We start from the raw sequence: 24,861 nt of genomic DNA, 5'->3' as shown, positions 1-24,861 counted from the left end.
CCCCTCAGCTAAGCCCCTCAAAATACAGCCCCCTCATCACAGCCCCTCACAACACAGCAACAGCAAACTTACCTGCAACACAGCAACAACAAACTTACCTGCCAGTCCCCTGCACAGCAGGGGACTGGCGGTGGCAGTGAGGGATTGTGGAGGCAGCACCACCTACAGGGCTCTATTTACTACAATTCACATTTAAAAGGCGGTTGTAATGTGATATTACCAATATCACAGGGATTTATTAAAATTCCTTTGCAGGGACAGAGCTTGTGATAAAGCTCTGTCCCTGCGAATGCCCTCTGCAGCCTAATCACTGTATTTTTCAGAAAAAAAATACAGTGACGAGGTGCTGCACATTCCCTGCCACTACCCCCCGCGACTGCCCCGCCCCGAAGGCCCCCCCCCCTCGAGTCCCACTCCTGCGACCCTCGCCCCCCGTTAATTTCACTTACCTCCGGTCAGGTCATCGGTGCTCCAGTGATGTCCTCCGTGGCTCCGTCCAGCTGGTCTCCCATCCTGCACTGTGACCCGGTCAGCTGTTCAGCGATCTCCTGTCCCTGGATGCAGGTAAGTTTTTTTTCCTTTTTTTTAGCAGTGATCAGCTTGTGGTCTGTTTAGATCACACAGCTGATCACTGGAGCTCGGCTCCCGGCTCTGCTCTGCCATGTGGCGTTATTATCACAGGGCTTCCCTCAGTATTGTTTCACAATTTATTTTTAGTAAATCTTAGGCACATCGCATTTCCCATTACAATTATGGGAAATGCAATCTGCTTACTAAAAATATGTGATAATTAGGGCTTGGAGTAAAATTTTATGAATTCTGCTCCAATAGTCCTTTAGTAAATATAGGTAAAACTAAAATAATGTGAAAAGTGGATGAAAACACCCTTTTTCACCTTATTTTAGTAAAAACAATGTTAATAAATAGAGCCCGGGTCTTTTTACTAAGCCTTGGATGGAGATAATGTGAACGGAGATAAAGTACCAGCCAATCAGCTACTAACTGCCACGTCAGAGGCTGTGTTTGAAAAATGACAGTTAGGAGCTGGTTAGTTCGAACTTTGGGCTCTGAATCAGGGTGGATTTAAAGAAAAAAAAAATCCGCCTCCAGGCCACTCGCATAGCTGTGGGTGACCCACAGCTTTTGCGAGCGGCGTGGCGATGGTCGCGATTATCGCAGCCATCGGGCTTGGGACGAGACTCTTGTGGTAGGGTCTCGATTCCCGAGTGAACTTCCTGCTCTAATAGAGCAGGAAGTTCACTACTGACATCACAAATGATGTCAGTAGGGCCGCCCACAAACGGTAGGCATTCCTTCGGGAACGCCTCCATTTGTCCAGCCACCCCCCCCTCCCGGCCTAACAAAACGGGGCACCCCTGTTTTGTAGCGAGCCCTGGAGCAAGTGGTTCTCACTCGCTTCGGGGCTCGCGTACGCGCATTGCGCACACCGCGCATGCGCACTGGCCGACCATCGACCCGCTTGCGAGCGCTCTGCCTGAATCAGGCCCTTTATCTCCATCCAAGGCTTAAGGCCGGTATACACTAAATGATGTCTATTGTGTAGGGGACATTCGACAGCATGGCCCCCGCTAACGATATCGCCAATCGGACCTGAATGCGGGTCCGATGGACTATTTAGCTGAAAACACGTGGGAGCACGCATCATCAGCGACATGGCCGGTACACACGGGCCGATGAGGACGATATGTCGTCCAATCTGCCGCATCGGGGGACATATCTTCTAGTGTGTACCCGGCTTTAGTAAATAGACACCTTAACGTGACGCTCTAATCGGCCGCATACCCGGCAGGCCGACACTGGATTTAGGACTCATGTAGTGCTGTCTGCCTCTGAGGGGAGGGGAGGAGAGGGAGGTGAGAGACCCAGCCAGGGGGACCAGCATGAGCGGCAGCGGGGTGGGACTGTCTATGGTGAAGAACCGCTTTAGCCGCACTTCCCTGCCGCTGCCTGTTACAGGTTTACAGGAACTGCGGCAGACTCTGGCAGCAACACTGGGCTCAGTAGCAGCAGGCGTGAAGAGTGCCTCTCTAGCCTGGCGTCTCCCTGCCATGCAGGCTTTGCTGAGTGTGTTGCGCCAGCCCTGGGTGAGTGTAGGAGGAAGTGATCAGGGTGGAGGAGAGGCGTTGGTCAGAGAAGGAACACAGAGGGATGGAGAGAATGTGGACAGAGATGAGGTTGTAGATGTAGATGTAAGGAGGGGCCAAGTAGTTTAAGGTTTTGTAAGCAAAGGTGAGGACTGAGGAGTGTGAGCTGCATTTTGAGCGAGATAGGAAGCCATTGAAGCATGTCAATAAGCAAAGTCATATGGTGGGAGAGGAAAATGGGACAAGCAGCAGTGTTAAGACTAGATTTTAGCAGAGTGAGTCCAGAGAGGAGCAGGTTACAGCAGTCTATGGTGGAAATGATTAGAGCATGAATGAGAGGTTTGATGGCATCTGAGGTAAGGAAGGGCTAGATTCTGTTCTGGAGGTGGAAGTGGCAGGATTGAGAGATGGCCTTAATGTGGGGAGAGAAGGAGAGCACAGAATAGATAATGACACCAAGGCAGTGGAATTGGCGGACAGAAGAGAGGGTAATGTTATCCATAGAGAGAGAAAAGGGTATAGGAAGGTGGACACTAAAAAGGGGCAAAAACAGTAAGTTCAGTATTGGCCATGTTGAGTAGCAGGAAGTGCTGTGACAGAAGAAGATGGCAAGCAGACAGTTTGAGATGCGAGTGAGGATAGAGGGAGACATTTCAGGGGAGGAGCTCCTCACGAATGATATCACTCCAGAAACTGACACTCAGACACTGCTGAGTCTGTCATATAGCGCACATGCAGTGAGTACCTGACACTGTCACTCACTGCTCAATTACCAATAGCTGCAGCAGCCAGCCACCCCAGCAACCCGTGACTCACTGAGAGCAGCACCAGTGGCAGTGAACCAGGGGTGGGTCTGTCCTATGTGCTGCTGCTGATTGGCTGACCAGAGCCAGCACCCCCAGCAGAAACACGTATGCAGCAGCAGTAGCCCAGTCAATGATATTTGTATCAGTATCTTAAGTTGTGATTGAATATTAAACAACGGGAGAGCCAGCTGGCAGCCCAAAGCAGTGAAAGCACCACACGGTGGGGTCCATTTATTATTGCAAATTTGAGATATAATCCCCGAAAACACCCGTTTTCGGGGGTTAACCACAAATATTAAGGTTCCCCGGATGTATGAAGGAGGGACCACAGCAGATATCTTCGAAACCTGCTGTGATCCCTCCATTCCAGCAGGCAGCCGCATCCCCCATAGCTTTCTATGCGATGCGGCCAAATTTACCAACATCCGGAATGCGATGCATCCCAGATATGCAGCTAACGCCATTTGAAGATGGCATTAGATGCTGTAGCCTATGGGTTACACTGCACATAATTAGCTGGCAGAGGGTTCCGGCTATGGCGGCCGTACATGTGCAGTCAGCGTTACTGTGCATGCGCAGCAGCCCTGGCAGCTCGCCGGGCACATCCCAGGGACAGGCTCCTTTCGGAGCTAGTGCCTCTGCATGTGCCGGATGGTACATCCGGGCACTAAAATTGCATATTGCAATGCGATCATGGGCGGTAATGTCATGCCCAATTTGCATTGCAATAGCGATCATTGATAAAAGGGGGCCAGTGTCACAAAAAAATTAAAACATTTGAAAAAATGGGGAATAAATCAGGGGAGAAACCTAGCAATGGTGATGAAACATTGGATCCTCACCATTGCAGGGTTAAACATCTAACATTGGAACAATCTGACCAGTTGTTCAAATGAAACATCAAATTACTTCCATCCCTACAGCAATCAGCTGATCGGGTCACAGAGGAGCTCACCTATCACCGGTCCCTGGGTGCAGCTGTCATTTTTTATTTTCTATTAGAATTACTGTATGCAGGTAAATGTAATTTTTTTATTTCTATTATAACTATTTTTTTTCTTTGTGATCAGCCTGTGGTCTTTCAGACACACAGGCTGATCACAGAAATCTACTCTGGACTCTGGCCCTGATTCAGAGCCGGCCGCTCGCATAGCTGTGGGTGACCATCCACAGCTATAGTGAGCGGCCAGGAAGATGGTCGCAATGGTCAAGACCATCGGGCTTGCGACGAGACCCTTGTAGTAGGGTCTCGTGGCCGCAAGCCCAAGACAGATTTCGCTTCTAACAGAGCCGAAATCTCTCCCACTGACATCACTTGTGATGTAAGTGGGGCCGCCCCCAAACGGAGGCGTTCACATGGGAACGCCTCCGTCTGGGCAGCCACCCCCCGGCCCACCCACCAAAGGGGCCATGCTGTCACTCAACATCGACAGCACGCCCCCTTTGGTACGAGACCCGGAACGACGGATTGTCCGTCGCTATCCGGGTCTCGCGCATGCGCACAACGGAGCCGGCTCCGTCATGCGCATGCGCACTGGCCCACCATCAACCCGGTTGCGAGCGCTCTGCGCTCGCAACCGGGTCTGAGTCAGGCCCACTGTTCTTCCTGTCAGCAGCCAGGAAAGGCCAAGCTGTAGTAGGGAAATGGGGAGAAGCCAGCGTTATTATCACAGGGTTCCCTCACAATTTATTTTTTTACAATTTCCTTTAGTAAATCTGAAATAGATCGCATTTCCCATTACAAGTATCGGAAATGCAATCTGCTTATTAAAATTATGCAAAAACATTTAAGTGATGCTAAAATAATATGAAAAGGGTGTGAGAGCGTCCGTTTCCACAATATTTTAGTTAAAAAAAGATTGATAAATAGGCCCTTAAAAATGTCATTATATTGATGCGATATACAGTAGTTTTATGTAGCCTATGAGTAATACTTACCTGTCCAGTGACATCCTACGAAAAGTGGCCCCTATGCGATCCTGGCACGCAGTGTGACGATTCAAATATCAGGAGTCCGATAAGTCGTCTTCGCACCGAGCATACGCCGGCAGTGCTTTGTGATCCAGCATCTGCCCACGTCGCAGGGAGTACACTGGACTCAAGTGGCGTAGGGATGGAGAAGGAGCAGTGAACTTCTCTGCTTCTCTCCTACTACTGAGGTACACCTGAGCCCATTTCACCATCTCCAGAAGTTTCCGTTCTACTCTGAATCGCTCTCCTGATACTAGTGCATGGGGAAGAGAATCTAACACTAATCAAGGGCACCGATGGAGAAATGTAAGAGCCAAATCCAAATAACTTGTCCCTGCACGTGAGGGGGCGATTTGCCACTGCAAAGGTGTGTAAATGATGGCAACGGCATCGGAACTTGCCCCCTTGCAGCCCTATCTCACCCCAGATTTGTGGAGTTTTGTATGCAGCCCTATGGGGAGAAAAAATCCACGAATCAGGTAGTACCATAAGCGCGGCATATAGCCGCACTTACACCCACGAGTAAATCACTGGTAAGTGGATTGAGCCCTTAGATTTCTCCATGTAAACCCCTTCCCTGAATATGACTAAGAAGTGAAAAACCCTGTTATCAGTAAAAAAGTGCTTTTTACTTCTTAAATACAGCCCTCAGTAAGGGCCCATTTATCATTGTATATTTGCGGCTTAATCCCCAAAAACTCCTATTTTCGGGGGTTAACAGCAAATATTAAAGTTTTCCCCAGATGTGTCACAGACATATCTCTGATACCTGCTGCAATCCTTCCATTCCCACCGGCAGCCGCATCCTCATGGGTTTCTATGGGGGATGCAATGCTGTCATGTTTACCAATTTCCGGAATGCAAAGCATTGCATAGACTGGCCCCCACAGCTAACGCCATCTGTAGCCTCTGAGATACACATCGCGGATTCAGACGAAAGAATCCCTGGAAATGGGCGTTGTGCATGTGCGGTCAGCGGGACGGCGCATGCGCTGTAGCCTGGGCAACACTAAGAGCACTGCACAAGGACAGGCTCTTTTTGGAGCTCCTGTCCCTGCTTGTGCTCTATAATACATCCCAATGATGTAAATGCATTCTGCAATGCGATCATGGGTGCTAATATCGCATTGTAAATACAATTAATGATAAATGGGCCCCTAACACACAAAGTACATACTCATTTTCCCTAGTAAATCTTCTTACTCCCAATGTTTATCTGTCACACAAAGCAAAGGAATGCTGACGTGTGCCTCACTCATAATTAAGGAGGATGACGTTGTTGCAGCTACAAAACTCAGAATAGGTTATATACAGAAAGGCACATTTCTCAGCTGGTAATATTTGCTCACAGCAATAGGAGCAGCCTCCTTGTTTTGTGCTTCTCCTTCCATCCACACTGGCTCCCTCGCCTTGATTCCTCGCCTGTCTCCTCCCACACGGCAGAAAAAAGGTCACGTATGTTTGGGAAATATGTAGGTCAGTGGAACATTTCCTGCACATGAGCTGGAGAGCTAGTTCGTTTTCTTTTTTATCAAACCCCAGCTGCAAACCACCTACACCAGGCTTCTTTTCTTACAGTCATACATTAAAAAAGGTGTCATTTTTTTGTTCTTGACCCACTTCCAAACATAGCCGACACCATCATCCACCCTGCCTGCAAACAACACCCCTCTGGGCTCCCACCTATAAATCCAGTGCCATATGTGGCATCTTAGCAGCCCATGTCAAAGCTGCCCACCCAGTTCTCCATATTCCTCATTTGATTTCATTATATTGTAACCTTAGTTGAGAATAACAAGCCTCGATTTTATGTGTCACCTAAGAGGAAGGTGGTGTCCTTGGCTATCACAGGGGCAATGCAGTTCTGCCCACCTCGAGATGGTGCCCGTTGTCTGGGGCTCATGTCCATGATCGCACCTCTAGATTAGAGAGGGATATTTGAGGGGGCTCCGGATGCAGCACATTGCTGTCACTGGCTGTTTGCCTCTCTCCTAGCTTCAAGCTGGCACTCTCCTGGCTTCCGAGCTTGGCATACGGTGCCTCCTGGTACCATGAGATATAGCGGCACGGCAGGCAACGGCCATAAAGATCACGGGTCTCCCGGTGTCAGCACTCCCAGGAGTCTGCCCCCGGACAGGACCTCACCGCACAGCGCCAGCAGCCAGCGCAGCATATCGGGGGGAGCCGGGTCTCTCTGTCCACCACTCACACAGCTCGCCTATGCGGACAGCAGCACAGTGAGCCGGGGGAGCCTCGCACAGACTGGCACAGAGCAGAGAGAGCGCCCACCGCACCGCAGCTCTGCCAGGTAAGACATCCACCTGTCCTGCCTGGGCTCTGGCTACTACATGTGTGAATGATAGGTACATATGGGCTGAATAGAACACATGACTAATATATTGCACAGAAGAAATTAGTGTGCAGGTACAGATAGTGTATGTACAGGCACAATCAAGTGTGCAAGCACAGATAAGTGTATTAGTGTACAGGTATATTGATAGTGTATTAGTGTACATGCATTAATAGTGTGCAGGCACAGACAGTGTATTAGTATACACTATACAGGCACATATTAGTGTATTGTGCTGCCACAGCTAGTGTATTAGTGTACAGGCACAAGTAAGTGTACAAGCACAGATAAGTGTATTAGTGTACAGGTATATTGATAGTGTATTAGTGTACATGCACTAATAGTGTATAGGCACAGACAGTGTATTAGTATACACTATACAGGCACATATTAGTGTATTGTGCTGCCACAGCTAGTGTATTAGTGTACAGGCACAAGTAAGTGTACAAGCACAGATAAGTGTATTAGTGTACAGGTATATTGATAGTGTGTTAGTGTACATGCACTAATAGTGTATAGGCACACATTTGTGTATTAGTATACACTATACAGGCACATATTAGTGTATTGTGCTGCCACAGCTAGTGTATTAGTGTACAGGCACAAGTAAGTGCACAAGCACAGATAAGTGTATTAGTGTACAGGTATATTGATAGAGTATTAGTGTACATGCACTAATAGTGTACAGGCACAGACAGTGTATTAGTATACACTATACAGGCACATATTAGTGTATTGTGCTGCCACAGCTAGTGTATTAGTGTACAGGCACAAGTAAGTGTACAAGCACAGATAAGTGTACTAGTGTACAGGTATTTTGATAGTGTGTTAGTGTACATGCACTAATAGTGTATAGGCACACATTTGTGTATTAGTATACACTATACAGGCACATATTAGTGTATTGTGCTGCCACAGCTAGTGTATTAGTGTACAGGCACAAGTAAGTGTACAAGCACAGAGAAGTGTATTAATGTACAGGTATATTGATAGTGTATTAGTGTACATGTACTAATAGTGTATAGGCACACATTTGTGTATTAGTGCACAGGCACAGACAGTGTATTAGTATACACTATACAGGCTCATATTAGTGTATTGTGCTGCCACAGCTAGTGTATTAGTGTACAGGCACAAGTAAGTGTACAAGCACAGATAAGTGTGTTAGTGTACAGGTATATTGATAGTGTACATGCACTAATAGTGTATAGGCACACATTTGTGTATTACTGCACAGGCACAGACAGTGTATTAGTATACACTATACAGGCACATATTAGTGTATTGTGCTGCCACAGCTAGTGTATTAGTTTACAGGCACAAACCCAACCCAAATAGTGTATTAGTGTACAGGTAAAGACAGGTCATTGTATTACTGTACAAGGGAATGGGTATGTCCTATCGGTATTCCAGCTCTGGGATTTCTTCAGCCGGGATGCCGCACGTTGTTACTATAACTACATCCCCTGTAGAAGCACATATAGTGGATGTAATTATTGTCATACTTGGTAAGTCTCCCTGATTGTCAGGGAGACTCCCTGAAATAATAGCCATCCTCCTTACTCCCTGAAGTGTCTAGCAATCTCCCTGATTGCACATATGAAGCTGTTATATAATAAAACCCCCAGAGATATATACATTCAAATGGGATCATTAGTATAATATCTCTCAGCATTGGCTATAAGGCACAATGATCCCTTTGGCTACATGCAATTTCTAAAAAGGAACACTGTGTTTTCATCAACAAGTAGATCTTACTAACTGCTTTGGGTCTCATTTACATTTGGATGTAAGGCAATTTTATGGCACATCTCTCTCTCTCTCTCTCTCTCTCTCTCTCTCTCTCTCTCTCTCTCTCTCTCTCTCTCTCTCTCTCTCTCTCTCTCTCTCTCTCTCTCTCTCTCTCTCTCTCTCTCTCTCTCTCTCATTAGTGTACAGGCACAGATAAGTGTATATGTGGTGTCTTTCTCTGTTCCGGCATCGGGCTTGAGATAGGCGTCGGTATTTCGACGCCTATCTTAAGTCCCTTGCCGGGCTTCCCCCGTCGGGATTTAGACCGGCGGCATCGCAGCCGCCGGTCTCATAACTACATTCCGTCTGGAAAGGTGAGAAGACTTTTTATGATGTAGTTTCTGGTGTTGTTTGCTTCTGATAGGAAAACACAATGGAATGGTTGTATATTTGCATTGTTTTATTGAAATTTATAAAGTGTTGGTGCTACAACGATGACTGTGCACAGATGCATTTCTGATTATGGTGTGATTTTCAAAGAGAGGTGGGGTCCCGTGCAGACTCAGTGCAGCTCCCCTCCTCTCTCCGGCGGTGCAGCGGCAGCCACAGGTACAATAGATCCTGGCTAAGTGCCTGAATCTACTGCCATGCGCAGGTCTCAGGGAAAATGGCGCCCATGCCGTTTTCCCGGGGACAGCAGTGCGAGTCACTGGGAAAATGGGCGCCGCCATTTTCCCAGTGATTTATGCTGCTCCACAGCGACGGCCCGGCGGGTTTGAGCCAGGTGAAGACTTTGAAGCCCTGGGGTGGCATGGCCACACAAAAGAGCTTAAAGGCCGCCGTGTCCCCCAGGCGAAGATACCGAAGCCCTGGGGTGGTGGCAGCCACACAAAAGAGATTAAAGGCCGCCACCCCACAGGTGAAGACGCTGTAAAATAAAATATTACAATATTAAAGTGTATTGTGTTTAATTTAATATTTTCTTTACAGGTGGACTACAGGTGCCAGTGTGCCCTAATGCCCTGCATGCTGGTACTTGTGGTTCTCCAAGTACCAGCATGTAGGGGAGGCTTGCTTGGACCTGTGGTTCACCGACAAAGAAAAATATATAACACCACACTTACACAATCAACCCAGCACCCACCACCCAGGGGTGCCGGGGATAGCCTTGGGCTGGGGTGCCCTGGAAAGGGGAACCCCTTTATTAAGGGGGTCCCCAGATCCCCAGGGATCCCCGGCCTGGGCTGACTAACGGTCAGGGTTAATGTTTCGGCTGGGTAACCTGGTTGAAGTGTTCCTTTTGCTGTGGCATAAATTTTTTCCCCTGTATTTGCAAAACCAGGACCAGCACAGAGCCCAGTGCTGGTTGCGCTAAATACAGGGGACCCCTATGTCTTTTGTCCCCTGTATTTTGACAACCAGGACTGGCTCTAAAAAGCCTGTTGCTGGTTGTGCTAAATGAGGGGGACCCCTATGTTTTTTGTCCCATATATTTTCACAACCAGGACCGGCAGTGAAAAGCCCGGTTGTGCTTTTAGGGGGAGGGTGGGGTCACTTCACACAATCAACACGGCACCCACCGCTCCAGGGGTGTCGGTTATAGCCCAAGAATGGAGGGTCCTGGAAAAAGGGGACCCCTTTATTGGGGGGTCACCAGCTCCCTAGGGATCCCTGCCCTGGGCTGTCTAGCGGTCAATGCTTCGGCTGGGGGACCCAGTGAAAGGCATTATCCCCCTGCTAGAAAGAGTGGTGCTGGTAATGGAAAATAGAGGGGACCCCTATGCTTTTTGTCCCCTGTATTTGCAAAACCAGGACCGGCTTCGCTGAGACCAGTGCTGGTTGTGCTAAATACAGGGGATGCCTAAGTCTTTTGTCCCCTGTATTTTGACAACCAGGACTGGCTCTGAAAAGCTCGGGGCTGGATGTGCTTTGGGTGGGGACGGGGCCACGCCCCTTTTTTATTTTACACATATAAAAATTTTAACATAGATGCATAGATGGATCTCACTGATACGTCCATGCACCTGTGTTTTATTGATTTTATTTTCTCAGATGCATGCCCAGCGCCAGTGAGCCCTCTGTCGCTCGCTGATGTCCCTGTGCACTGCCCCGCTGCTGCCACTGCCCTGCACACCTGCAGCCCGCCCCCACAGCCGTCTCTCACGCTGCACCCCCAAAACACCTCACGTGTGGCGGACCCTCCTCCACCTGCGCTAGTGTACCATTTTGTTGCCCTTCTCCCCTGCAGAGCCATGCAAATAGGACGCACAAGCAGCTTCTGCTGATTAAAATGATATGCAGCATACCTATATTCTGTGTGGGACTGCGGGTGTATCTGCATGCAAAATGCTACATTACAGTGTTACAGCCCTTTCGGCCCCTTAAAAAGTGGGAGGCACATATAGAAACCGTTGTAATTCCTACACCGTTCACCTGATTTGGATGTAATTACCCTCAAATTAAATCTGAAAGTCTGCAGTTAAAGCACATCTTGTTTGTTTCATTTCAAAGCCATTGTGGTGGTGAATAGAGGCCAAAATCTGAAAATTCTGTCAATGTCCCAATGTTTATGCACCTGACTGTATATTTGGCATAGCCACATATGAACTCTAGCCATTTTCCTCAATATATCGTTTAATTATACTCATGTAATATAAGTATAAAGGATGTACACAGGTAATTTAAATCTTCTGATGCTGCACATAATTTATGGGACCTTATAAGAAGTTTTGGAAAGTCCTGTATCGTATAGCAGATTGTACATTATTTGGTACTTGTGTACTTTACGGACTCATTGCAGAGAGAACCCAATGAATGTTTTAAATGGTATTTGTGTACTTTACGTACAGAAGTACTGAAAGTTGTCCCCACCTAAAGTAGAAAGTTGTCCCCTCGCGGGCTCGCTGCGCTCGCCACACTTCAGGCTCGGTGGCTCGCTGCGTTCACCACAAGGTTATATTCCCCCTCTATGCCCACTTGGATGGTAGGGAATGACGCTGGACACTGGCTGATGATGTCAGGGTCCTCTCCGTGAAGGAGATTTAGACATTATCATGACTGATAATAATAATGAGTGTAGGATACTTGGGTTCTCTCTGCAATGAGTCCGTAAAGTACACAAGTACCCATTATTTATTTGTTATCAGTTATGTCTAAGAAATTAGGTTAAATACATATAAATAAAGTAATAAAGTAAGTAGATTAAATACATATATGTGTTAATCATGTCAATATTGAAATATTATTATGTTAATATTAATGGTAGTTTGAAGGTAGAGTGTAGGTTACATTTATTAAACATATATTAGTACCCCAAAAAATCATGTCTTAATCTATGGGGTAATTTATAATTGGGTAATTCAATAAGCAAAAAATGATGTAACATTTTTGAATGTTTGAAGCTGTTTCATTATATTGGTGGAAGTGCCTTTAGCGTCCTCCCCATCTGTTTCCCTTTATTTCTTATTTAAACATCATGGGGTCTATTTACTAAGCCTTGGATGGAGTGAACGGAAATAAAGTACCAATCAACCAGCTCCTAACTTTCATTTTTCAAACACAACCTGTGTCATGGCAGTTAGGAGCAGATTGGCTGGTACTTTATCTCCATCTAAGGCTTAGTAAATAGACCCCCATGTCATACTAAACAACATCTCAGTTTTGCACTTTAGGGTAAAACTACATGTACCCATAAGACTAATCTGCGCCTAGTAGACAATACCATTGATGCACCCAACTACTGACATTAAAAATGTTTGCACCTGTACGCTCAGGGACATATCTACTAAGCAGTAGCTTTTAGAAGCTGCTGGTTGATGGCAATTTTTGCTGCGAAATGTAAAAGGGCAATTAGGCCTATATTAAATACATTTAATTGTCCTTTTAAATCCCACAGCCAGAGCTGCTGACTTTTAATAAATATACCCCTTAGTGCATAACCCACCGTCCTGCGTTTCTGAAACTGTCCCGCAATCTCACCTGCTGGCCGTTGTGAACCATGGAGTGTGGGTGGGGGGCTTGGGGGAGCACTTTATCACTGATGGGCGGCACAACAGAGGAGTGGATAAATAGATACAGTCCCAGGGGGTAGCTCAGGGGGAAACAGTCGGGAAGCCGGCGGACGCAATGCCGACTGGCGGCTAAATCCCGATCGAAGGGATGCCGGGCACCGGCCGAGAACAGGCGGGGGGGAGGTTTAGGTTTAGGGCTCCCGGGGGGACTTAGGGTTAGGCACACCCCCGGGAGGTTAGGGTAAGGCCAGGGGAAGGGGGTGTTAGGGTTAGGCACCCCCAGGTGGAGGTTAGGGTTAGGCACCACCCCGGGGAACTTAGGTTTAGGCGGCGTGGAAGGGGGGGTTAGGTTTAGGCACTAAGAGGGGGGATTAGGGTTAGGCACTTGGGAGGGAGGTTAGGGTTAGGCACCCCTAAGGGAGGGTTAGGGGGTAGAATAGGTTAGTTTATACTTACCTTCCGACGTTTGGGATTTCCACCTGTGTCGGGCTGCTGCTGCCGAGATTTGAGGCCAGCCGGCGGTAAATCATACCGAATCCAAATCAGGGAGCACTGGGCACTCACCCAGAGTGCCAGAAAGGCAGAAGTGGGGGCTATGATATCAAGCCATGGCCCCCTGCCACAAGACCACACTTCTTATATATGGGTCCCGCATCCATATTTTGGGAGGTATGTTAGTGTACTACATTTTTACTCTACTAGATTCATGCCTCCATTCCACTTTTCATTATCTGTAACACTACTGGATATACAGCCATGGCCAAAAGTTTTGAGAATGACACAAGTATTGGTTTCACAAAGTCTGCTGCTTCAGTTTTTATGATGGCAATTTGCATATACTCCAAAATGTCATGAAAAGTGATCAGAAGAATTGCAATTAATTGCAAAGTCCCTCTTTGCCATGACAATGAACTTAATCCCAAAAGCATTTCAGCCCTGCCACAAAAGGACCACTGTCAGGACTGCGACTATTTCAGTACATTAAGATAGACTACTTTTGCCAAAGGTCCATTGTGGTCATTGGAGGAGCTATCCTGCTTTCTGGCATGCTTCTCATTCAGGTGATAAAGTGTTAAAGTGATCATCTGTTTCCCAGGTGTCGTCAGGTTGTGGGATTCCTAGATTGCTCATTATTTCAAATCTGATTCCATTTGGGTCACATGTTCTGAAACTTCCTATGGATCACAGGCCTCTTGTATAAAGCCTGTTACTAAAGCTGGCCACACACTAGACCAACTTACATCCAACCAGCCAACTAGTTGATTGGTTGGAATGAAAATCTGGTAAGGTATGACAGCAAATGACAATCTGCAATTTGCTTCCAAATGCCAGAAAATGGACAAAAACAGTTTTTTGAACAAATTGTTTAGATCAAACATTTAAAAACTTGTCTGAACGACCATTTTCATCTGTTTTCTGGCATTTAGGAGCAAATTGCTGATCATCATTTACTCCCATTCCTTACCAGATTTTCATTCCAACCAATCAACTAGTTGGATGGTTGGATGAAAGTTGGTCTAGTGTGTAGCCAGCTTAACTATGTCTCAGTGTCTGTGCAACGTTGCTTTCAGGTCTTTTCTTGGACTCCTGTGGATTGCTGTGGACTTTTGTTATAGTCCAGATGAACTTCTGATGTCAGTCACCCGCTGCACTACAGGGCCCAGCATTCCTATTGCCTAAGTATTGCTTATTGCTCCATCACTGCAGTTTCACCATTTTGCTGCACTATTTACTTTGCCTGTTGTCTTTCAATTCCTGTGAATATTGAACTCATCCTTGTTACAGTTGTCAACTGCATCGGTACAGTGTCATCTCTGCATCACGGGGCTCAACCCCGCTCCGAACCCTAGCCACACTACAGGGCCCAACCCTGCTACAATCTTCTCCGCATCACGGGGCTCAACCCTGGTACAATCTTCTCCGCATCACGGGGCTCAACACGCTACAATCTTCTCTGCATCACGGGGCTCAACCCCGCTGCAATCCTCTCTGCATCACGGGGCTCAACCGCGCTCCGAACCCTAGCCACATTACAGGGCCCAACCCTGCTACAATCTTCTCCGCATCACGGGGCGCAACCCTGCTACAATCTTCTCCGCATCACGGGGCTCAACCCTGCTACAATCTTCTCCACATCACGGGGCTCAACCGTGCTACAATCTTCTCTGCATCACGGGGCTCAACCCCGCTGCAATCCTCTCTGCATCACGGGGCTCAACCCTGCTACAATCTTCTCTGCATCACGGGGCTCAACCCCGCTGCAATCCTCTCTGCATCACGGGGCTCAACCCTGCTATAATCTTCTCTGCATCACGGGGCTCAACCGCGCTACAATCTTCTCCGCATCACGGGGCTCAACACCCTACAATCTTCTCCACATCACGGGGCTCAACCGTGCTACAATCTTCTCCGCATCACGGGGCTCAACACGCTACAATCTTCTCTGCATCACGGGGCTCAACCCCGCTGCAATCCTCTCTGTATCACGGGGCTCAACCCTGCTACAATCTTCTCCACATCACGGGGCTCAACCATGCTACAATCTTCTCTGCATCACGGGGCTCAACACGCTACAATCTTCTCTACATCACGGGGCTCAACCCCGCTGCAATCCTCTCTGCATCACGGGGCTCAACCCTGCTCCGAACTCTAGCCACGCCGCAGGGCTCAACCCTGCTACAATCTTCTCTGCATTACGGGGCTCAACCCTGCTACAATCTTCTCCGAATCACGGGGCTCAACCCTGCTACAATCTTCTCCACATCACGGGGCTCAACCGTGCTACAATCTTCTCCGCATCACGGGGCTCAACACGCTACAATCTTCTCTGCATCACGGGGCTCAACCCTGCTGCAATCCTCTCTGCATCACGGGGCTCAACCCTGCTCCGAACTCTAGCCACGCCGCAGGGCTCAACCCTGTCCTGGTATCTCATCGCCTTACAGGGCTTAACCCTGCTCCGACTTCACTACCCCACATGGCTCAAGTTTGCTTCATCTCTCACTGCACCGCGGAGCTCGGCCCTGTCCCAGAACTATATTATACTGCAGGGCCCACTCTGCTCTGGATTTCCATTACTACAGAGTTCTACCCTGGCAAAGGTCCTCAATGTCATCCTGAGGTGTTAGCCTCATTCTGGACTTGGGGTTCCAACCTGAGGCACCCCAGGGTGTCCCGAGGCATACAGTTTGGGAACCACTGCACTAAACGATAATTTGGACTATTTGTCTATTTTATACGAATTGGAACGACAAATTGTCCACATCCATGGGCGTAACTACCATAGGTGCAAGGGTGCAGCTGCTATGGGGCCCAGAGCGTTAGGGGGGCCTATCTTCCTTGTCAAACATGTGTTATATACATTTTTCACCAATGGATAGTACATAGGGGCCCTTTCAAACTTTTGCTATGGGGCCTTCAAATACCTAGTTACGCCCCTCTTCACATTGTCTAGTGGGTATGCACTATTGCGCGCTCCCGCATGTCGCCAGCGATGTTGTGTGATTGGTCGTACTGCACCACCTATCACACGATTTCACATGCTGTGCAGTGCATATCAATGAAGGACGAAACAAGTGAACGTTATTATCTTGCATGGTCCAGGACAAAGGTAATCGCCCCAACCATCAGCAAGATTGCCGGGTCATTTGAAGTGGCTTTACAATGAGCCTCATAGTTCTAATTTTTAGAAGAGTCTAATTTAAAGATAAATTCCTAATCATTTAAAAACTCCATATGTATATATAAAGTTTCACAATTTATTAAAACTAATAAAACATCACAATACAGTGTACAGGTGCAGTGGCAAAACACTGTAGTGTTAACTCCTGTGTGTGTTGAATGTATAGACTTGCAAAAAAACAACATTGGAAGACTGCAAACCACAATGGGGCGGGACTGCGGCACACTGGAGGCGCATTGGGCCATGTTTGAAAAGCTCTGCTTTACTTCTGTCTACATGACTGTAGCTAGTAAGTTATGCACATAGGCATTATTAATAAAAGTGTGACAAGGTAGTCATGCGTAAGTGGTGCTACTATAGGCTTATCCTTTCTTTATAATGGGATGAAAACTGGGAACAGTTTAAATGCAAAATGTACTTTAGTCTACAACACAAATGTGGATTATCGTTATCTACAAGGAAAGATTAGAAGAACCCTGACCTGATAATTACAGATTACAAGTTCCATATGTGAGAAACTCATTAGAAAATATGCACTTCCCTTTTCTTCACCCCCATACTCTCATTTCCTACTGTGCCTGTTTGTTCATTTTTTTGTCTATATATATAACCTGATATTATACCATTGGCGATCAGATGATAAACTTCACATGAAGTGCCTAGTTAACTTAAATTTCAAATACATCACATACAATATTAAGCTAAAGTTTATTATTAAAGATTTCTGGAAAACAGCATCATAATTTGACTATAGTATCCTTAGAATTTCCATGCACACCAGTAGTTCAAGTACCATTGCTGTATATATAATATTTTGGGCTTATTAAATAGGCCCATAACTTCTAAAGCTATAAAGCTGCCAAGCCTTTAACAACACATGGGGGGAGATGTATTAACGGTGACATCGCCGTTGCGGTACATCCCCCCCGACTTCGAGTACATACCGTGGTTCATTACCGCGGTATGTACCAAGAATTTCGCAAAGGACAGCCCTCTCGATGAGAGCTGTCCTTTGCGATGCGGCCGGGCAGAGGGACTTCCGGGTTGAACACCCAGAAGTCCTTCTGCGCATGCGCAGAAGGACGCGGGCCGTGGGGGCTCATGGGAGGGATCCGATCGGATCCCTCCCGGCCCCGAGCGTCGCGCTAAGAAGCCCATAGGCTTCTATTAGGTAACGCCTCCTGAAGGTGGCGTTACCTAGCGACGCGAAGCTTAATACATACGGGGAATGCGGGGGTTTTACCGCATTTTGCCGTTAATACATCTCCCCCTTAGTTTTTTTTACTGTTGTACATCTGATAACACTATGAATTATACATTTGGATATATATTTACATTATATGCTGCCCCTCATAACTTCTTTCCTGTTTCTAGGTTGTTTTATATAAAGAACATCTTTGTGTGTAAAAGCATTTAGTAATTCCCAAGTATTTCATTCAGTACTTTTGATATTGTCCTTCCATGTTTATCTGTTCACATCAAATTAGCTTTAACGTAAAGCCTAAAGAGCACTACATGTAACAAATATCCTATTCTTCAAGACATGAGCACTTGTATGGCATTATTTGGGGACTTGAGCACAATGCAGTAATCCGCTGGTAATGGATTAATATATTTCATGAATTTACATATTTTGTGATCACTTCTGTAACAACAGGATTAAGATAACATTTAGTCTGGGTACAGAATAACATGGATAGTAGATTTGTGTTGGCATAGGAAGCTAATTACAATTTTAATCTATCATTATGTACTATTGTTGTACATAGTACGATTTAGTACCATTTAATCTTAATTACAGCATTTAAACCAAGTGACAGCTCTGTATCCTTACTGCAGCTATCCTTTTCATTAAGGCAAACATTTACTATACATTATTAGCTCATATACCAGCAACCTGACATACCTACCACCAGTGCTCAGTGATCATTTCAGAATGTAAGCTCTTACGAGCAGGGCCCTCTACTCTCTTGTGCTTCTCCCTACTTTAGTTTCATCTACTTCTTACTCACCACTAGGGTACCTAACACTTGATTGCTTATGCTCTGTTGCTTATCTGGGTGTTATGGTCGCTAATGTAGCAATATATATTATCCATGTCCTGGTCCTGTAGTGTATTGTTCTGTAAGTGACATGTCTACAACTTGTTTATGTACTTTGTAAGTAATGTAATGTTCGCTGCAGAACATTTGTGGCAACATATAAATAAATGATGATAATAATAATAATAATAATAATAATAATCATTGCCTTGATTAGATATATTAATACCAGAACATTGATACATTGTATTATAACATTCAGATGTATATTCTCAATAGATTATGTTTTATCTATGTTGTTGTCATCAAGATATGTTATGTACTGTTAAATTTAGTCTCATAATACCTGCATATTTTTGAGACCCTCATTTACACTTATACACAACATTGCACATAAGGTGATGTTCTAGGTTCCTCTCCATTCCAAGTACAGTACTTATGACTCTTGCACATTAGACCAAGTAATTCTACCCGCAAAACAGAGAACACATCAAGTTTGTTACACAGTTATATAAATACAGACTTTCGTCTCTTAAACTTTTAGGGGTCAATCCTAGTAGGTGCGAAGGGTACGATGTGCCGTTGCAACGCCGTTTAAATGCCGGGATCGGCACCGCATCTCGCACTCTTCGCTACCCGACCCAAGCCTGGGTTTGCATAATTTTGCTCGGAGCCCTATGGGGGCTACGAGCAATATCAGGTGAATCCGGGCTGCTGTAAAGTGTGGCCGCTGCCGTAAAGTGCGGCCACTGCCGCGATGACTCGCACCGGCGAGATCATCGCGGCTAATAGGATTGACCCCTTAGCCAAATCAGTGGGACGACAGTATTCTATCATGGTGATTTTGAGCAGTTTAAAACTTTTAGAAAATAAGTTCTTTACTAGACTGTCCCATGAAAGAAGACATTTTTAGCCCATTTATATAGTAGTGAGTTACATTTCAGCTATAGATTTTCCTTAGTAGGTCTTCATTTCCTATAATACTAGCAGGGCCACATCACCATAGTAACAGCTGCTGTACATTACTGAAACCTACTGCGATCAGACCATTCTTCCCATTGTTGCATCTTCCTTCACTAGCTGATGCTATTCATATAAGGCATTTTTTAATTTGCTGCTAATATTTTAACAGAAAATGATTTTGTACAATAAAGGGCTCTGGCGTATTTGCACAAAGCATATTACTGAAAACATTGAGGCTTCTTAAAGGTAAATTGTACCATTATTAAACATTTTATTTCTTTTCACATGAAGTAAAGCATGGGTGTATTCTATGCACAAAAAACATGTATACATGATTTGGTGGCATATATTATGAGTACAGACGTGGATAAATTTGTAGGTAAACCTTACAGCTCATTGAAACAATGCTTCATTCCTCCTGAAAACTGATGACATTAAAAGCTATTATCTAATATACACCAGCATGCCTAGAATACAGTGTATCGGGCCAATTTGCCATTCTCCCAATGCCTGGGTCGGGAAATTAGCAAAATAAAACATGTTGGACAATCTTAATTCTTAGATTCCCGACTCAAAAATTATCGGAAATAGTGAGGCAGAGATTTTTAACATGCTGGGTTTTGCCGATCTCCTGACAAATCTTTGAAGTGGGCAGAATGTGGGAGAAGTGCCTACCCTTCCGGGGGTTGCGGGGGTTACCCAAAAAATCGGGAGCCTCCAGCGAAAACCAGGAGGGGAGGCATGTTTGCATCACTGGCTGACACATTTTAAAAGATCTTCAGGTAAACTCATTCTTTTGGGGATCCTCCCATTACACTGCCTGACGGGTGAGCGCCAGACACCCCACTTTCTTTCCATTTGCTTGTCACTGTACCTCCCACTTATGTTCATATCCAAACATTATACAGTATGTGTCTGTATTTTATACAAGTTTTGAGTTATGTGAACGCCTACTCTCAGCAAAAAACATCCACGGAAATATATATATTGTTTATCACTGTGTATAATACTTGGTATTATGCTTGATTTATTTGTTTATGTATTGCAGATTTGCTTACAGTGTTTTTGCTTCTATACATAAACATTTAAGTAAAAAGATCTCCTACAGGTGGAGTTAATTATTTCAATTGTAAGGAGATCTGTGAAACATGCACTGCCAGGGTTCCCTGAGGTAGGAAAACAGTGCTCTAAGGAGTAGATTTACTAAGGAGTGGGTTATCAATAGGGATGTGCAGGCTCGGATAGGTTCGAGTTTGCACGTTGAGTTCGGATCAAAGCTGTCTATCATCGGCGGCTTTGACAAGTTTAAAACGGCAATAAGAATAAATGTTAAACAAGCCTGGTTTACCATTATTTTAAAACTATCCGGCAAAGCTGCCGGTGATTGGCTCTTTAATCTACCCACAAAGCCTGAAAAACAGAGCACATTGTAATGTAGATGTCTCACGCAGTCGCACTATATTTTGAGTTTGCGCATACATGTGGCATATAGAGTCGCACTGCACATGCTTTCCAATGGTTACCGCCGGAAACCGCAGAAACAAATTTAGACGCTAGAGTGGGGATTTCAGTGGGCGTTCTTGGGAGATAACTGGGGTGGCTGGTGTGTCACTGTAATCGACTGTATCTAAAGACGCAGTTGCACTGACACAGACAGCCATGTTCAGATGGATAATCTGCGCCTCCATAGGGTAGTTGCAATGTCGGATGGTGCATCTTAATACACACCATGGTGGAAGCTGGTGGGCATGTCTGTATGAATACCATCGGTCATGGCCTTAGCATAAAGGCGCAGTAGTGGCTGCAATATCATTCACCTCTGATTAGTCTGAACTATGTGCGATCATGTACTCTCCTACAGGTCACAAATCACCAACATACTTTACATTTTAATTTATTTGAATAATTTTACATAATGAGCCCATGCTTGCCGACATTCTGGCAGTCCCCTCCGGGAGGGAGCAGCCAGATCGGACAGGCGGGGAGCGGGGGTGGTACGGCAATAGGGGCGGACCGGTGGCATGATCGCGCCATTTTGGCCCGGGGGGCTGGGATGCTTGCCTACTTTCCCGGGGGCTGGGAGCGCCAACTGATTTTCGGGAGTCTCCTTGCCGAATCAGGAGAGTAGGCAAGTATGAATGAGACTGAAATGCTTAGTTACATGTGCCAAGGTTACATGTGCTAGAGTTACATGTGCTTACTTACATGTGCCAAGGTTCCTTAGGATTTTATGCCTCAGTGAGTCACATGTTACCCCTGAGCTGTGGTTATTTCCCATACGTATGCTACAGTCCACAGTATAGCTGGCTCCAGTAGTGCCTGCACGAATTGTTGGAGGACTGAGCAACTGTGGCTTACCTATTGCTATAATCCAATTCTTTGCATGCTCTGCAATTATAGCAAATATAAAATATCCTCCAAATTATAGGCAACTTTATGCAAAACAGCTTCCTAAGGCATACGGTTTTGGAATCGTTTTTTCTTACTTTAGGGCAGGGTGCTGTTTGGCACACTGTGCCAGAGTTTGTTTTCCTAGCACTTTCTGAGGGCATTTGAGGTAAATGAACCAGTTGAACAAGGATTACATATTTATTTTACAGTCATTGGATGGGCAGTACAAGAAATATCTGCTTGTCAGAGCAACGCTTGTATTAACTAATTCATGTTCAATCGATTCAGAATAAAATATATAAATATATTTTTGTACTGGGAAAGCCTATTAATCATGTATGTATGGTGCTATACCCCAAACATACATTATGGTGCTTTCACTGCATTAGGCTGAAACTTGGTCTATAGCTGTCGTCAGGCACATTTGCTAAACAACCATATACAGCACAGTATGTGCCTGATTTTGGTCACACACAGCACATTCCAACAAGAACTGCATTGTTTGTTTCCTAATATACTGTAGTCTGCCCTATTAGTTTATAATCACATTAAAGAGATTCTCATACTGCCCAATCTGAATTCCGAGACTTACAGGGGGAGATGTTTCAAGCTTTGGAGACAGATAAAATGGATATAGATAAAGTACCAACTAACCAGCTCCTACCTGTCATTTTTTAAACATAGGGGCAGATGTACTAAGCTCTGAAAAGTAATAAACTGGAGAGTGATAAAGTACAAGCCACTCAGCTCCCAACTGTCATGTTACAGGCTGTGTTTGAAAAGTGACAGTTGGGAGCTGATTGGCTGGTGGTTTATCACTCTCCATTAGCTTGTTAAGTGCTAATTATGCCATCTTCATGGGCTGGTCAAACGCGATCTAAAATCAAGCATTTGAGAGAGATAGCACTTAACCATGTTGCAATGCAAGCGGTGTAAATGTAAATACATCATTTTTTTGCATGTAGTGTAAATACTGGCTGCTTTTGCATGTAGCTCACAAATACTGCACAGCTTTATTATTACACTGCACTTTAGATGTCAATTTGGACACGTCCCTCCCAAATCTAAATCTCTCTGCACATTTTAAATCTGCCCCACCTGCAGTGCAGCATGGTTGCACGAAGATGATCAGTTGAGAGAGAGATCTCTCTCTATTCCCAACTTTAAATCAGGCCCTTTGTGCTTTACTGCAGTATTCCCACAGACCCCAGGTACAACTAGCAGGGTGTGTAGTACCAGGGGTAACTTAAACCTGTAAATGAGTGCTGAGTGAGAAAATTACAATAATAATTAGCCTCTGTAAGAGACAGCTGGAAAGCACAAACTGGTAGAGAGAAAGAGACTAGAGTCCAACAGAAAATCCCCAGAGGGAGAAGGAACCAGCAGACTATCCTAGGGAGGCACTAAATGATCTAGCAGAGCATCTACAGGATATTCCGAAGAGTATTCACAGGAGACTCTAGAAGATCCAGGAGATAGCAAAACCACAGTACTAGACTATAGCATTCTGACACTGTGCTGTGGCAGAGAGGGGTTTAAGCAGGATGCTCAATCAAAGGCTCCGCAAAATGACGATTGCTAGAGGCCAAAAAGGAGGAGGTGCCGGCAAGATGATGGCGTCTAGTGGAATGTCCGGTAGTGGAGATCATCCGGAGCCAGTGAGGCTGATGCCATGGCCCCACTAACATACCTCTGATTCACAACGATATATCAATCCAGCTAACCTCATAAACCTCACGTGTCTCCCATAACCCCCCCATATCACTAAATTGTGCCTTATAGAATGCATGGTCTGTTTGTAATATATTAACACCCAACCATGCAACCTCAACCTTCTGGCAATAACTGAAATATGATATACACAATTGGACACTGCCACTCATGCAGCACTTTCACATGGTGGTCTCCACACCACCAGGCCTGGAAACAGTAAAGAATGTGGGATTATTGTCCCAATATTTCACATACACAGTTCTACCACAGTATCTATCACTCACATTTATATTGTGTGAAGTAAATTCCATCAGGATTTTCACCCCATTCTCTCTGCATATTGCTGCTATCTATCGCCCACCTGAGCCACACCAACAATTCTTGAACATTTTTCTGCATGGCTCCTTCACTTTTTATCTGCTGACATCCCCACCATCATCATGGGTGATTTCAATATCCCTTTTGATACTCCACAATCTCCTTGTGCCTCCAAACTGCTCTCTCTAACCTTCTCTCTCGGCCTCTCCTAGTGGATTGACTCCTCTTCTCATCAGTATGACCACTGCCTTGATCTTGTATTCACCAGGCTATCCTCAGTTTCTGAACTCACTAACATTCCTATCCCTCTCTCAGATCACATCCTTATCACCTGCACACTCTCCTCCATTACTTCACGCTCAGTGTCACTAAAGTCTACCAAGCCTCCTCTAACCATCAGAAATATTAATGCTATTTTCAACAACCTTCCACCTCTCTGGAACAACTACTCTCACCAATTTCTACATTCACTTCTCCTGAGATTGCTGTATCACATCTTATCCAAACTGTAGAAATGAAGTGGCTCCAGCTACCCATCACTCTCCACATAGACTTAGATGTCAACTGTGGCATTCTAAATGAACAAGACACCTAGAAAAACTCATGTAAAGAGGAACATCAGTGGTGTAAATCTCAAGTGACTTCCTCACATATAAGACTACCACTCTTATCATAAGGTTTTGGACACTGCCAAACAAAAATTGCCAATCTCTCATCTCTGCTCAAACTTCTAACCCCAATAGACTTTTTAATACATTTAAATCACTTACCCCTCCACA

At 45.5% G+C, this 24,861-nt stretch overlaps 1 protein-coding gene across 1 annotated transcript in view; it reads left to right on the top strand.

Moving 5' to 3' along the window:
* The first annotated feature begins 6,933 nt into the window (after positions 1-6,933).
* Positions 6,934-24,861, top strand: part of NPAS2 (neuronal PAS domain protein 2) — a 100,135-nt gene continuing 82,207 nt past the window's right edge. The window contains exon 1 of the mRNA XM_088454031.1: positions 6,934-7,190. Coding sequence (XP_088310157.1) covers positions 6,934-7,190 — 257 coding nt within the window. The remainder of the gene's footprint in view (positions 7,191-24,861) is intronic.

The sequence above is a fragment of the Taudactylus pleione genome, unplaced genomic scaffold (genome assembly GCF_031769625.1).
Source record: "Taudactylus pleione unplaced genomic scaffold, aTauple2 ptg000609l, whole genome shotgun sequence".
Taxonomy (NCBI): domain Eukaryota; kingdom Metazoa; phylum Chordata; class Amphibia; order Anura; family Myobatrachidae; genus Taudactylus; species Taudactylus pleione.
This window is presented reverse-complemented; position numbering and strand designations above follow the sequence as displayed.